The 15,326-nt window shown below is 39.2% G+C and overlaps 1 protein-coding gene across 1 annotated transcript; it reads right to left on the minus strand.

The window, feature by feature from the left end:
* Positions 1-4,096: 4,096 nt before the first annotated feature.
* On the minus strand, positions 4,097-14,959 carry LOC133972320 (zinc finger protein 2-like). The gene is made up of 3 exons (XM_062409713.1): positions 14,534-14,959; positions 10,819-11,157; positions 4,097-5,929 (listed from the first exon to the last, which is right to left on the minus strand). Exons 1-3 carry the CDS (start codon positions 14,826-14,828, stop codon positions 4,764-4,766), a joined length of 1,800 nt encoding a protein of 599 aa, XP_062265697.1. The 5' UTR covers positions 14,829-14,959; the 3' UTR covers positions 4,097-4,763.
* Positions 14,960-15,326: the final 367 nt, after the last annotated feature.

The following is a 15,326-nucleotide window of genomic DNA, read 5'->3' on the forward strand; positions in this document are numbered from 1 at the left end:
CTCTCCTCTCTGCGCTCCTCTCTTTTGACACAAGGTGAAGCTCAGCCCATCCTGATGCTGCCCGGTCGCCTCCCACTTTGCACCCAGCCCAGCTCGTTTGGCTACTTTACTCAATGGGAGGTTTGATGCTCATAAGCTTGTGTTGCTGAGTATTACCTCTTATGAAGAGTGGACGGCAGAATATCCTTATTCTAGAAGCACGTACTCATACAAGTTCTTCTGGGAAATTGCAGCTTTCACATATACTGTAACTTGATATGAGTTTGGATGAAGATGATATAGGTAATAACTTTCACAATTTTAAGTAAAATTCCTCCTTTTATACAATCCTCATTTTATTTTCCTAGTTTAAGCCATGAGCTCCTCCTGTACATGAGATGAATGGTTGACAGAAACCACTGAGGGGTTCAATCTTACAGGAGATGTCAAAACATCCAAACAGGTGATTTATCTAAAAAATAAACGTCCCAATATTTGCTTTGTCTTTTATGAGAAACCAGATTATGTGTGGAAATACTGTGTAAACAATAAAATGTGAGAGGGAGAAATCAATGCTACCTCTTACGGTAAAACGACAGTATTTAAATAAACCTTTCCTGGTCTTGCCGAGAACTTAAAATACTTCACAGACTAAGTTACCTTCATCCAGTGATACCACTTCCTCCCACTACTCATAAATTATAAATTATAAAATCATAAAATATCCCAGATAAGAAACTCTGCCATCTTGAGCCGATGACATCATTTGGAGCTGTAATGTACTTGATTTATGACCTAAAAGTTTATAATCTTAGTCTCTAGTTTCAAGTCTTAGTCAATTCAACATGATGTTCATTCAGTAAATGATGGTCCCATTTAGAGACAGAGGGTTACGTCACATGGTTGGTGGTAGCCATCAAACTATTTTTTCTTAAGTCTTACATACATGAAGGTTTTAATGATTCGTTTATATTAGAAAACAAAATATTAGAAACACGTCTCATTAAAAAGTATTGAAATCCGCAGCAACACAAACTACAGCCTCCAGAATGACAATAGAGTTCATGAAACTCCTCCTTTAACCACTTTCAACAAAAACTAAACCTTATAACCTCCAAGAGATTAGGTTATAATGAAGGATTGTTTTGTCAGATTGCATTAGTTTTAATTAAGTTTAGGGTTAGGGTTAGTGTATATCTCCCCTCGTGAGTCTTTAAGCTTATTTTATGTGCAGTGTGTTCGTTTGCTTCAGCTGCTCCTGGTATTACTGTCGTTTTTTTGTGTTTTTATAAAACATACATGTCTCAATTCATCATTTTATACAATAATATTGTCTTTTGCACACTCAGTCTACATATTCTTACACTCTAATAGTATATTATATTATCTATTGCATCGCCAAATACTTGTATTTATACCCGTACTATATATCATATATTATATCATACTCTTTATACATTCTTTGTATATATAAGTCTATATACACATATTTACACATGTGTACATGGTGTTGTTATTATTATTATATTTTACTATTAATAACTATTATTATTATATATACTGTTGCTGCTATTATTACTATATGCTGCTATTATATTGGTACAATTACTTTCATATATAAATATATATTATATACTATATATACTGTACTATTTTTTCATATACTGTCTAACAATAACATTACCATCATATCATCAGTACTATTACCATCATCTTCCACTGCACCTTACCTACCCATTTAGCTTGTGTTTCTGTTTTTATTCTTTCTACCGCAATATTTTATATTTTATATTTTATATTTTATATTTTATTCTATTGTATTGTATTTTATTGTATTCAAATGTACCGGCTGCTATGACGACTTAATTTCCCTTCAGGAATGAATAAAGTAATCTATCTATCTATCGACCACAACTTTTATTCCCTGGCTAAATGAAAAGTGTTTAATATGCATGTGTGAGGACAGGAAGGCAGTTTGACCCATTTGTCTCCCTTATTGGAACGGAGCGCTTGTTCCCCCAACATCCTCTGCTCTGCACGCTGCACAACAAAAACTGTGTTGAGCCTTCATTGCCACGATATGTGTGTGTTTACGTGACAGACACCTGTAAATGAACCCTAGTTCTGACGTGCTGTTCCTGTTTCCAAGAGTTGTTCATCGAGATTTGTCTCGGGGCCGCTCACAATGCTCAGTCGTATTAGAGAGAGAGAGAGAGTTTTACTTAAATAACAATAATTCAACTTGCAAATAATTTCCTGACCATAAGTGCAGGTCTTTTTCCCTGGAGTTTTACAATTCAACATCTAATCACTTAAAAATCTTCCACCTTATTTCCTAAACAAATTATGTGGACAAATGATCTTCTATTCACTGTTAATGAACAGGACTAGAAACATGAACATGGAGTTTGCCAATGAGAGCTTTGAAGATATAAAATAAAGCTTTGTCACTGTTTGATACAGATCACACACGAGTCCTAATCCAATCAAGTTGTCTTTCCAATTTGGCGTCTTCATCCTGAGAAAGTTGTATTTTTCCAGTTGTATTTGTGTTGCTTTTTACAAACCAATCATCAACGTGCCCACTCGCTCAGGAAAGTGTCTGGAGGTCAGTGCAGGTCTGAGAGCAGCTTTAGAGCTTAGTGTCACTTTCACACTACGTGCTCTTTCTGTTGGAGTTCATGGCTCCTCTGTGGACACTTTATGAGTAAACTGGGCGGTATCGATTGTTCCCCCGGCTTAAGAAAGGGTGTTACACTTGTATCTTAAGTCAGGAGTAACCAGAGGGTCGGCTTTCAACAGGGACGAGTGAATGTTTGAGGTTAGTCATCAACAGCTTGCTTCGCTGGAAGGAACTAGACCTGACTCTCAACAAGCCTCCACGAGATGAGGGCTTGGTATCAATAAAAGAACGAGGACACCATGATACCTGCAGAGCACTGCAATGTCATTTGTAATAATTCATCATGATTGGTCTTAAACTGAAACAGTCATCCGTTTATGATGGACTATATGGACCAATTGGAATTTTGACTTGATGGTTGCGCTAGAGGAAAAGTTAAGCTTCTTGCCGACTTCAATAATAATGATAAACTTTATTTGTATAACACCTACAACAGCCATGTTGTCATACTCATTTTGGAGAATACAAAGGAGACTTTTTTCAGATGTCACCTGAGGCTTTGGGGAATTTTGTTTCTACTTTTCATTGACTTAATAAGTTAAATCAGAAAACTTCCACCGGTTCAATAATGTATGAATGAATGAAGTGGAGCCCTGTCTCAGGGATCTGCGAGTCATCCTGACAGCTCAGGACAAATGACTGTGTGCACAACAGAGACACACAATATTACACTTAAAGACTTAAAAAGCTCACATATCTTTAATCATTGATTTGTACTGTTTTGTATGTTGTGCGATGGGGAAGTTTACAGAGCAGAAAGCTGAGTCACAGACGAGAGGAAGAAACGGTCTCAGAGAAAAACAATATGAGTTTTCCTGATTCCATGTGGAAGTCATATTTAAAAAGTTCACTGAGTTTATATTTGGATCAGTGCTTGTTCCAGACAATAACTCGATTCATTTTACAAGATTATATTTGTAAATAAATGATGTAACTCAGCATTTTTTCTATTGCTAAGAAACTCTGAACTCATTTTGATTATTTATTTATATGATTTAATAAAAAATGACAGATTCCTCAAGTTTAAATTCAATATTTGTCATTGACAAATATTGATTCCTGGCAGAAGGAAGCAGAGAGTCTTAAGCCGTCTGTAACTTTCATACAACTTACTGACTGTAGCCGTTGGGGTAAAGTCACCGGTCACAGTGTGTTTATAGTGTCAGGTTGCAGAGGAGAGGATGTTACATAACCTGCATGGTCACGACCTGGATGACGGACGGGCCTGAGTTTACAGTTCAATATGTAAAACAGAACTGTTGACTCAACATGGATCCCCTCTGCTGACCTTTGATATGAGCACAGATCTGATATTACTCAACCATCACTGTGATCTAGGTGATTGTTCACACATCTCCCACCTCACAGACTTCCACTGTAGCCAGTGCAGCCTCCGTTCGTACAGAAACAAAGAGGAGGAGGGCGACGACGCCATTATCTTTTCATTTGACTTTTATTCTTGGAAACACATTCAATACATAAAGGAGAACACACACTGTCATTGAATCTCAGGAACCAAGAAAAAATTATTTATTATTATCTATTATTTAATCATATGAACTAGTTAAGAACGCAATGAGGGAGAGGCGATGGTCTAGTGGCAGAAACTTGGACTATGGGCAGAGAAGGTCTCTGGTTCGTCTCAGGTTCAACTCCACGGAGAGACAACAAAAGACGAACCTGGATTGATCTGTCCAAAAATCCAAGAGTCTCCCTACCCTGTCTAGTGCCCCTGAGCAAGGCACCTTACTCCCCCAACATCTGCTCCCCGAGCGCCGTACATGGTCGCTCACTGCTCTGTGTGTTCTGTACCAGATGGGTTAAATGCAGAGGTTGAATTTGCCTGCCATTGCATGGGTGTGTTGTGCATGTGTTTGGTATGAATAAACATATCTTAATCTTAATCTTACATACTTTACAAGGAACACACTTTAACCTTAATAGTCCATTTAAACTGTGAACTATTAATATGTATAATATGAGTATCTGCTGATAAATCCTTATAAATCTTTTGTTTCAAAAATTGCAACTGAATCACTTCTCTCCTTTATCACAACCCCTAGAACACTAGATCTGAATCTTTAATCTTTTACCACTCAGATCAACTACACAGTGTCTTTCCTGTATGAATCCTCATATGTTTATTTAGATTGCACTTGTCTGTAAATCTTTTATCACACTCAGAGCAACTAAACGGTTTCTCTCCTGTATGAATCCTCATATGTTTATTTAGATTGCCCCTGTCAATAAATCTTTTACCACACACAGAGCAACTAAATGGTTTCTCTCCTGTATGAATCCTCATATGTGTATTTAGATTGCCCCTGTCAATAAATCTTTTACCACAAACAGAACAACTAAACGGTTTCTCTCCTGTATGAATCCTCATATGTCTATTTAGAGCCAATTTTTGGTTAAATCTTGTACCACACACAGAGCAACTAAATGGTTTCTCCCCTGTATGAAGCCTCATATGTGTATTTAGATTTCCCCTGTCCATAAATCTTTTACCACACACAGAGCAACTAAATGGTTTCTCTCCTGTATGAATCCTCATGTGTTTATTTAGATTGGCCCTGTTTGTAAATCTTTTACCACACACAGAGCAACTAAATGGTTTCTCTCCTGTATGAATCCTCATGTGTGTATTTAGAGCCAATTTTTGGTTAAATCTTGTACCACACACAGGGCAACTAAATGGTTTCTCTCCTGTATGAATCCTCATATGTTTATTTATATTGCCCCTTTTGTTAAATCTGTTACCACACACAGAGCAACTAAACGATTTTTTTTCTGTCTTACATCCCATATCACTTAGAGGCTGTTTGTTATTTCTTGTATTTAAACCAGTCTGAGGTTCTCTGGTCTCCATCCATTCATCCTCACTGACTTCCGTCTCAGAAGAGTCTTCAGGCTTGTCCTCAGTACCTGGTTGTAAACGTCCATCAGGACCTGAGTTCCTGGCTGGTTCTGGTCCTCCACAGTCTGGTCTGTTCTCCTTCGTCTTACTCGGATGAAGCTTTGACGGTTTAAGTTTTTCTTCATCTTCTTCACTCTTCACAGCGACAGGAGTCAATGTGAACTTGATATCAGCCTCCTCCAGTCCTTGAAGCTGCTGTCCATCCTGATTGGTCCAAGGTTCCTCCTGTTGCTCTTTAATGTGGGGGGGCTCTGGGTCCTCCTGGTCCACAAGGGGGCTCCACTGCTGCTCCTCAGGAGGAACCTCTTCTTTAATCACTATCAGTTGCTGGATGTCTGCAGGACACACTGAAACACAAATACACACGTTTATCATTTCAGAGATTTCTGAAGTGTTGTGTTGTTTAAAGTCGACTGATGTGATTTTTGAAGGATCACATTCAGGAAGTAGAGATGTTGAGGTCGTTTACAGTTGGTGTTACGAAGCAGCTCATAAAGGAAGCAGCTTAAAACCAGGGGTGCAATGATAAGTCGACGTCGTCGACAAAATTCAATGACAAAAATAGTCGCCAGCAATTTTACTTGTCAAAGAATCGTTGGTTACGTCATAACGTGTGTTTTATTGTTTTGGTATAAAAGTTGACGAGGAGGGAACAGGGAGTTTGCCAATGAGAGCTTTGAAGATACAAAATAAAGCTTTGTCACTGTTTCATACAGATCACACACGAGTCCTAATCCAATCAAGAGTAACAGAAACTGCAGTTTCATTTATATATCAGTAATAAGTCAGTGAGATTTGGTCTTAAACTGAAACAATCAATCCGTTTATGATGCAACTGACAGACTATATGGACCAATTGGAAGTTTGACTTGATGGTTTGCGCTAGAGGAAAAGTTAAGAGCTTCTTGCCGACTGTGATTATAATGATAATAATAATGATAAACTTTATATGTATAACAACCATGTTGTCACACTCATTTTGGAGAACACAAAGGAGACTTTTTAAAGATGTTACCTGAGGCTTTGGGGAATTTTGTTTCTACTTTTCATTGACTTAATGAGTTAAATCAGAAAACTTCCACCGGTTCAATAATGTATGAATGAATGAATATGATTTAATAAAAAATGACAGGAGATGATAATGAACTTTTTCTGACAGATTCCTTAAATTGAAATTCAATATTTGTCAAATTTTTATTTGGAATTTTTTTACTTTTTGAGATTTTTCGAGACTTTTTAACATTACATTTAATGTCCCCTGACCGATAATAATGAAAACTAGTAGGGCCAAGAATATATTTACCAAATCTGTTATCACACTTTATTCAGTGCTTTCCATCAGTATATAAAATAATTAACTTATATCATTAATTATTAGCTAAATGTGACATGGTCGTGGATATAGTGGATTATCACTACTTATATTAAGGTTTATATATAGATTCTACATACAGAAATACGATTTTAATTATATTGAATCCTCGCATTAAATGTCTCATTAACATAACACTGTCCTGGCAGAAGGAAGCAGAGAGTCTTAAGCCGTCTGTAACTTTCATACAACTTACTGAATGTAGCCGTTGGGGTAAAGTCACCGGTCACAGTGTGTTTATAGTGTCAGGTTGCAGAGGAGAGGATGTTAAATAACCTGCATGGTCACGACCTGGATGACGGACGGGCCTGAGTTTACAGTTCAATATGTAAAACAGAACTGTTGACTCAACATGAATCCCCTCTGCTGACCTTTGATATGAGCACAGATCTGATATTACTCAACCATCACTGTGATCTGGGTGATTGTTCACACATCTCCCACCTCACAGACTTCCACTGTAGCCAGTGCAGCCTCCGTTCGTACAGAAACAAAGAGGAGGAGGGCGACGACGCCATTATCTTTTCATTTGACTTTTATTCTTGGAAACACATTCAATACATAAAGGAGAACACACACTGTCATTGAATCTCAGGAACCAAGAAAAAATTATTTTAAAACAAACATATTTAATCATATGAACTAGTTAAGAACGCACATACATACTTTACAAGGAACACACTTTAACCTTAAAATGACATGAGGGACTTTATGAAAAATAGATAAATGATGTAGACATCAGTAGAAACAAGATATATACACAAATGTTTCATGATATTCAATGAGTTATATTTTCTAGGTACATAAAAACGTTTAATAGTCTATTTAAAACAGTGAACTATGAATATGTATAATATGAATATCTGCTGATAAATCCTTATAAATCTTTTGTTACAAAGATTGCAACTGAATCACTTCTCTCCTTTATCACACCCCCTAGTACACTAGAACTGAATCTTTAATCTTTTACCACTCAGATCAACTACACGGTTTCTCTCCTGTATGAACCCTCCTACACTCCTGATCAAAATCCTAAGACCAGTTAAAAAATTGTATGAATTTGCATTTTGCACTGTTGAATCTTAGGAAGGTTCTAAGTAGAGTTTCAAAATGCAAAAAGAAGAAATGGGAACAAAAGCCCAAAAGTTGTGAGCAGGCAATTTTATTGAAAACAACAATTTAACTGAAGTAGGCTGTTCATCAGCTGATCAAAAGTTTAAGACCTCAGCTCAAAAAAAAAAAAAAAAACTCCTAAAACTGAAATTAAAGTGTGAAAAACTGACTCAGTAATGAGTAGCTCCACCATTATTGTTGATCACTTCAAAAATTCGTTTTGGCATGCTTGATGCCAGTGTTTCCAAAAGACTAGTGCGAATGTTGCGCCAAGTGGTGAAGATGGCTTCACGAAGGGCATCCACTGTCTGGAACTGAAGTCCATTTTTGTAAACTTCCCTCGCCATCCATCCCCAAATGTTCTCAATTGGATTAAGATCAGGGGATCACGCAGGATGGTCCAAAAGAGTGACGTTATTCTCCTGGAAAAAAGTCTTGGTCAGACGGGCATTGTGAATTGGAGCGTTGTCCTGCTGAAAAACCCAGTCGTTACCACACAGACGAGGGCCCTCAGTCATGAGGGATGCCCGCTGCAACATCTCCACATAGCCAGCTGCTGTTTGACGCCCCTGCACAACCTGGAGCTCCATTGTTCCACTGAAGGAAAAAGCTCCCCAGATCATGATGGCGCCCCCTCCACTGTGCCGCGTAGAAAACATCTCAGGTGGCATCTTTTTGTCATGCCAGTAATGTTGGAAGCCATCAGGACCATCAGGTTACATTTTTTCTCGTCAGAGAATAAAACTTTCTTCCACCTTTGAATGTCCCATGTTTGGTGCTCCCTTGCAAAGTCTAAACGGGCAATTTTGTGGCGTTGAAGGAGACGTGGGCTTTGAAGACGTTTCTTGTTTTTGAAGCCCTTCCTTCGTAGATGCTGTCTGATGGTTATTGGGCTGCAGTCAGCACCAGTAATGGCCTTCATTCGGGACAAGGATCGTCCCGTGTCTTGACGGACAGCCATTCGGATCCTCCGGCTCAGCGCCAGTGAGATTGTTTTGGGTCTACCACTTGATTTTTTTGTTCCATAACCCCTGAGGATCTTTTAAGAAATGCAAAATGACTGTCTTACTGCGTCCAACCTCAGCAGCGATGGCACGTTGTGAGCTTTTTTGCCTTTGCCATCAAGAGATCTTCACAGTGTGATTACTTGACAGGAAATGACATGGAATCCACATTTTTGCACAGATTTTGGCTTTTAAAGGCTGTGGTCTTAAACTTTTGATCAGCTGATGAACAGCCTATTTGAGTTAAATTGTTGTTTTCAATAAATTGCCTGCTCACAACTTTTGGTCTCTTGTTCCCATTTCTCCTTTTTGCATTTTGAAACTCTACTTAGAACCTTCCTAAGATCCAACAATGCAAAATACAAATTCATGCAATTTTTTAACTGGTCTTAAGATTTTGATCAGGAGTGTAGGTCTATTTAGATTGCAGCTTTGGTTAAATCGTTTAGCACACTCAGAGCAACTAAAATACTTTTTTCCTGTCTTACATCCCATATCACTTAGAGGCTGTTTGTTATTTCTGGTATTTAACCCAGTCTGAGGTTCTCTGGTCTCCATCCATTCATCCTCACTGACTTCAGTCTCAGAAGAGTCTTCAGTCTTGTCCTCAGTATCTGGTTGTAAACGTCCATCAGGACCTGAGTTCCTGGCTGGGTCTGGTCCTCCACAGTCTTGTCTGTTCTCCTTCGTCTCACTCGGATGAAGCTTTGGCGATTTAAGTTTCTCTTCATCTTCTTCACTCTTCACAGCGACAGGAGTCAATGTGAACTTGATATCAGCCTCCTCCAGTTCTTGAAGCTGCTGTCCATCCTGATTGATCCACGGTTCTTCCTGTTCCTCTTTAATGTGGGGGGGGGGGGCTCTGGGTCTTCCTGGTCCTCATGATATTCAATGAGTTATATTTTCTAGGTACATAAAAACTTTTAAAAGCCTATTTAAAACAGTGACCTATTAATATGAATAATATGAATATCTGCTGATAAATCCTTATAAATCTTTTGTTACAAAGGTTGCAACTGAATCACTTCTCTCCTTTATCACACCCCCTAGTACACTAGAACTGAATTTTTAATCTTTTACCACTCAGATCAACTACACAGTGTCTTTCCTGTATAAATCCTCATATGTGTTTTTAGACTGCTCCTTTGGTTAAATCTTTTACCACACTCAGAGCAACTAAACGGTTTCTCTCCTGTATGAATCCTCATATGTGTATTTAGATTGCCCCTGTCAATAAATCTTTTACCACACTCAGAGCAACTAAACGGTTTCTCTCCTGTATGAATCCTCATATGTTTATTTAGATTGCCCCTGTTCGTAAATCTTTTACCACACACAGAGCAACTAAATGGTTTCTCTCCTGTATGAACCCTCATATGTCTATTTAGAATCCAACTTTGGTTAAATCTTTTACCACACTCAGAGCAATTTAACGGTTTCTCTCCTGTATGAATCCTCATATGTTTATTTAGAGTCCATTTTTTGTTAAATCTTGTACCACACTCAGAGCAACTAAATGGTTTCTCTCCTGTATGAATCCTCATATGTGTATTTATATTGCCCCTTTTGTTAAATATTTTACCACACTCAGTGCAACTAAACGATTTTTTTTCTGTCTTACATCCCATATCACTTAGAGGCTGTTTGTTATTTCTTGTATTTAACCCAGTCTGAGGTTCTCGGGTCTCCATCCCTTCATCCTCACTGACTTCCGTCTCAGAAGAGTCTTCAGGCTTGTCCTCAGTACCTGGTTGTAAACGTCCATCAGGACCTGAGTTCCTGGCTGGTTCTGGTCCTCCACAGTCTTGTCTGTTCTCCTTCGTCTCACTCGGATGAAGCTTTGACGGTTTAAGTTTCTCTTCCTCTTCTTCACTCTTCACAGCGACAGGAGTCAATGTGAACTTGATATCAGCCTCCTCCAGTCCTTGAAGCTGCTGTCCATCCTGATTGGTCCCTGGTTCTTCCTGTTCCTCTTTAATGTGGGGGGGCTCTGGGTCCTCCTGGTCCACAAGGGGCCTCCACTGCTGCTCCTCAGGGGGAACCTCTTCTTTAATCACCATCAGTTGCTGGATGTCTGCAGGACACACTGAAACACAATTACACACGTTTATCATTTCAGAGATTTCCTGAAGTGTTGTGAAAAACTTGTGTTGTGTCGTTTAATGTCGAATGTTGTGATTTTTTAAGGATCACATTCAGGAGGTAGAGATGTTGAGGTCGTTTACAGTTGGTGTTACGATGCAGCTCGTGAAGGAAGCAGCGTAAAACAAAGGGTTTCTGCCAAAAATGTTTTTCATTTTGAGGCCAAATAAACCAATTAGGTCACTAACAGAGGAGAACAACGCATACTTAATTATAAATAATTATGTGTTGTTCTAAAGATTTTCCTTTACAAATATACATCAAGAATTATTTATTTAAAAAGTACATGTACCACTAACGCCGGGTTCACACCGGATGCAGAAGCGACGCCAAAGCATGGAGTAAGCGCAGCGCCAAGCGTTACAAAACAGCTGGCTCCCATCCACTCCCATATTAAACCGTTGTGCTGGTCACACTGGCCGCTGAAGCGCCACGATGGCCAAGGCTGCCTAGCGCCGTGCAGCGGGATGCGAGTGTATCGCGACAGGAAACACTCTGAACAATGATTTAAAACGATATTGATGAAATATTTTACATGATATAAATGATCAAATATGCATCCCAAACTTTGTATTCACCTTCTGTTGTCCTGGAGTTTTAATTTTACCACTTTTACCAACCACATTATTAAATATCCCCCTCTGCCCATCCACTACAGCAGACCTGGGCATTGTACGGTCCCCGGGCCGTATCTGGCCCTTTGGCTGTCTATGACCGTTGAAGGTGCCTTTTTTCAACTTTTTTACCTGACGTACATCCTGAATGCCCACGAGCGGATGAAGTGTTGGCGAACAGAGTTCAGGAGAGATGTGGGTTAACTGCTAGTCCGCAAAAATGTCAGCCCACGTTAAGAAAAGAAAGAGCGATACAGAATGCAGAGCTTTTAACGAGACATGGACCGCTAAGTATTTATTTACTGAAGTCAAAGGGAAAGCCGTGTGCTTAGTTTGTGGAGAAAAGGTCGCTGTTTTTAGGGATTACAATTTGAACCGCCATTACAAAACAAAGCACGGAGAGATTTTTAAGGACGAACCGTAACGAGAAGGATCGAGGACATCGCGGGAAATCTCGAGCTTCAGCTGCTAAAGAAAGTGGTCGATTAGGACTATTTTTCCTTGGCTTTGGATGAGAGCTGTGAAGTCCGCGACACAGCCCAGTTACTTATCTTTGTACGTTTGCTAATGAAAGACTTTGAGTTTACGGAGGAGCTGGCAGCAATGTGGTCAATAAAAGGGACGACGACTGGGAATGATTTGTTCACTGAGGTAACTGCATGCTTGGACAAGCTGGGATCCAAATGGGACAAACTGGCAGGTGTTACAACCGATGGTTTTCCAAATCTGACAGGGAGGGAAATTAACCCAGAAATTAAATTTTTTTTTTTATTTTTTTTTTAACATTCTTTTTATTGAACATTTTCAGAACCCAATTTTCCTACCCATTTGGTCATAACAGCCTTCCGGCCCAACATAAGCAGAAAATGTACAGTGTTCTTATGTGGTCTTAGATGTTTCAGGAATATAACCCAATAAACAAAATATTGGATTAGGCTGTATTTTCTGTTTAATTATCTCACCAACCTCATCGCATACAGTTTGCCAAAACCATTGAATCTTTTCACATTCCCAGAGGCAGTGAAATCTTGTCCCTAAAATAGTTTTACATTTTAGGCAGTTTGGAGAGGCCCCTGCTGTGTATTAACTATACATATAAGGATATATATATACATTTTGTAGGATATTATATTGCATTTCTCTGAATCTGTAACATATGGATATTTTCGATGGTAAAAGTAAGATTTCCTCCCATATTTCACTGTCTATCGTTGTTTTCATCTGGGTCTCCCATAGTTTCCGTAGGGATGATAGTCTGTCTGTTTTTAGATATTGCAATTTGGAGTAAAATTTGGAGACAAAACGACCCATGTTAAGACTATCTAAGAGAGTCTTTTCTAGTGAGTTAAAGTCACCTGGAAGACTGAGAGTATCCATTTTAGTATACACATAGTGTCTGACCTGGAGGTATTTGTAAAATTCTTTTGTTTGTAATTTATATGTAGCCTGTAATGATTCGAATGTTTTAAATTTTCCCCTATCCCAAAGGTCATAAGTATGGTAAATTCCTGCTTCATACCAGTTCTGAAAGTTAGGTCCAGTGCCTCCCCTGGTTAATTCAGGGTTATCAGTCAGTGTTGTTAAACAACTCAATTTATGTTTAGTCCCGAATAATTTCCGTAAAGAATTCCAAGTACTACACACATTATTAATTAGATAATTGTCTTTCGCCATAATTGGTAATTCACTCCTGCGTTTGTCAAGTAAGTTGACAGGAGAGTACGGTTTGGAGAAGGTTGCTTTAATATCAAAACCATGGCGGCTTCGGTTTAGCAGCCGACCATATTAAAATAATTCTGGCTTGCATTGAAGTTGTATAGTATGTAATGTTGGGGAGGCCCCATCCCCCTTGTTCTCTTGGCAATTGTAAAATATCTAATTTAATTTTAGGCTTCCTGCCAGCCCATATAAAGTCAGATATAGCTTTATTTATATCTTTAATGTTGTTTCTCTTCAAAGATATGAAGAGCATAACATTTACATTTACCTGTAGAAGCTTATCAAATTAATATGAGTAGAATTGAGTTCAGCTTATTGGTCCGGCCCTCCACAACTGTCCATGTTTCTCATGTGGCCCCTTGGGAAAATTAATGCCCACCCCTGCACTACAGCCACACAAGCAGTCATAAATATAAAAAGAGAGAGGGGGGGGGGGGGGTGTACGTATTCTCCAGTTGTCTAAAGACAACACTAAAAAGACAAATGTTGGGCCGGCAACGTGGACGAGACATCTAGCCTTATATATATATAAAGGCTCATATTATATTATACTGTATTACATTGCATATTGCAATCGGACACTGTTTACTTTTTTGCATTTCACTTTTTATATCTTTTATCTTTCATATATTTTTATTCAGAAATGTTTGTCAAAATAAATGCTACTTTGTATAAATATTGGAAAAAAGTGAGTAAATAAGAAGTAAACAGTGAGTAAATATATACTGGTTTTCAACTTTGTATTGCTTTTCCTATGTATGTTGTATTTATTGCGTTTTATTTTTCTATGTTCATTGTATGCACCAATTACCAGAGCAAATTCCTTGTAGGTGTAAACCAACTTGGCAATAAAATACTTCTGATTCTGATATCTATGGGTGGAGCAGCCGGGTGCAGCAGAGAGAGACAGGAAGTGACGTGTTAACTCAGCTGCTACAGGTGATGCTAGCTAACATTAGCATTTGAGCGGTTCCTCTAGGGACTGACCTGCTCTGTGCAGCCGGACTACGGGCTGCATCACGGCATCGAGCAGCCTCCTCTGGCGGCTGATCTCCCGCTCGGACCGCTCTGTCCGCTCCACTCGGTCCTCGTACTCTAACAAGATTTCCTCAAGCCCCGCGATGATCTGCTCCCCCGCAGCCGCCAGCCGCTCGGTGAGCATCGCTCTCAGCTCCGGAACTTGAGCCTTTCCTCCTCCTCTCTCCACCTGCAGCAGGAAGTCTTCAGCGGCAGCGCTGATCCGCTCGTGTACCGAAACCCGAAGCAGCTGCACGGCGGACATGTTCCTCCTTCCTCCTCACTCTGAGCGGACAAAGAGAGCCAGAGACTCCGGGCTCCCAGCCAACAGTGACCCCTGTTGGACTGGAGGACGAAGAGGAAACCAAAGTACTAATACTGAGTTTCAAGTACTTGTTAAACAAGTACTAAAGTATAAGCAACAAAATAAACTTAATCAATGGTGGAAGAAGAATTCGGATCATTTACTGAGGTAAAAGTACCAAGACAGTAAATTAATATTCCATTACAAGTAAAAGACAGTGGAGTAGAAATACTCCATGTAAATTAAACAAACTCCAAAAATAAACTACAATTCTGGGACTGGAGTAAAGATATAGTTTAACATATGCTGTAAAAAAAAGATGGATGACATCTTGGAGCCAGCGTTCCCTTACAACTCGGAGCTCAGCCCTTGGAATGACGTCTCAGCCCGATTAACCCGAGTTCGTAGCGTTCCATCTGCCCAGGAACAATGTTTACGTTAGCCAGCTAGCCAACGTTA

The sequence above is a fragment of the Platichthys flesus genome, chromosome 17, assembly GCF_949316205.1.
Source record: "Platichthys flesus chromosome 17, fPlaFle2.1, whole genome shotgun sequence".
In the NCBI taxonomy this organism is placed as follows: domain Eukaryota; kingdom Metazoa; phylum Chordata; class Actinopteri; order Pleuronectiformes; family Pleuronectidae; genus Platichthys; species Platichthys flesus.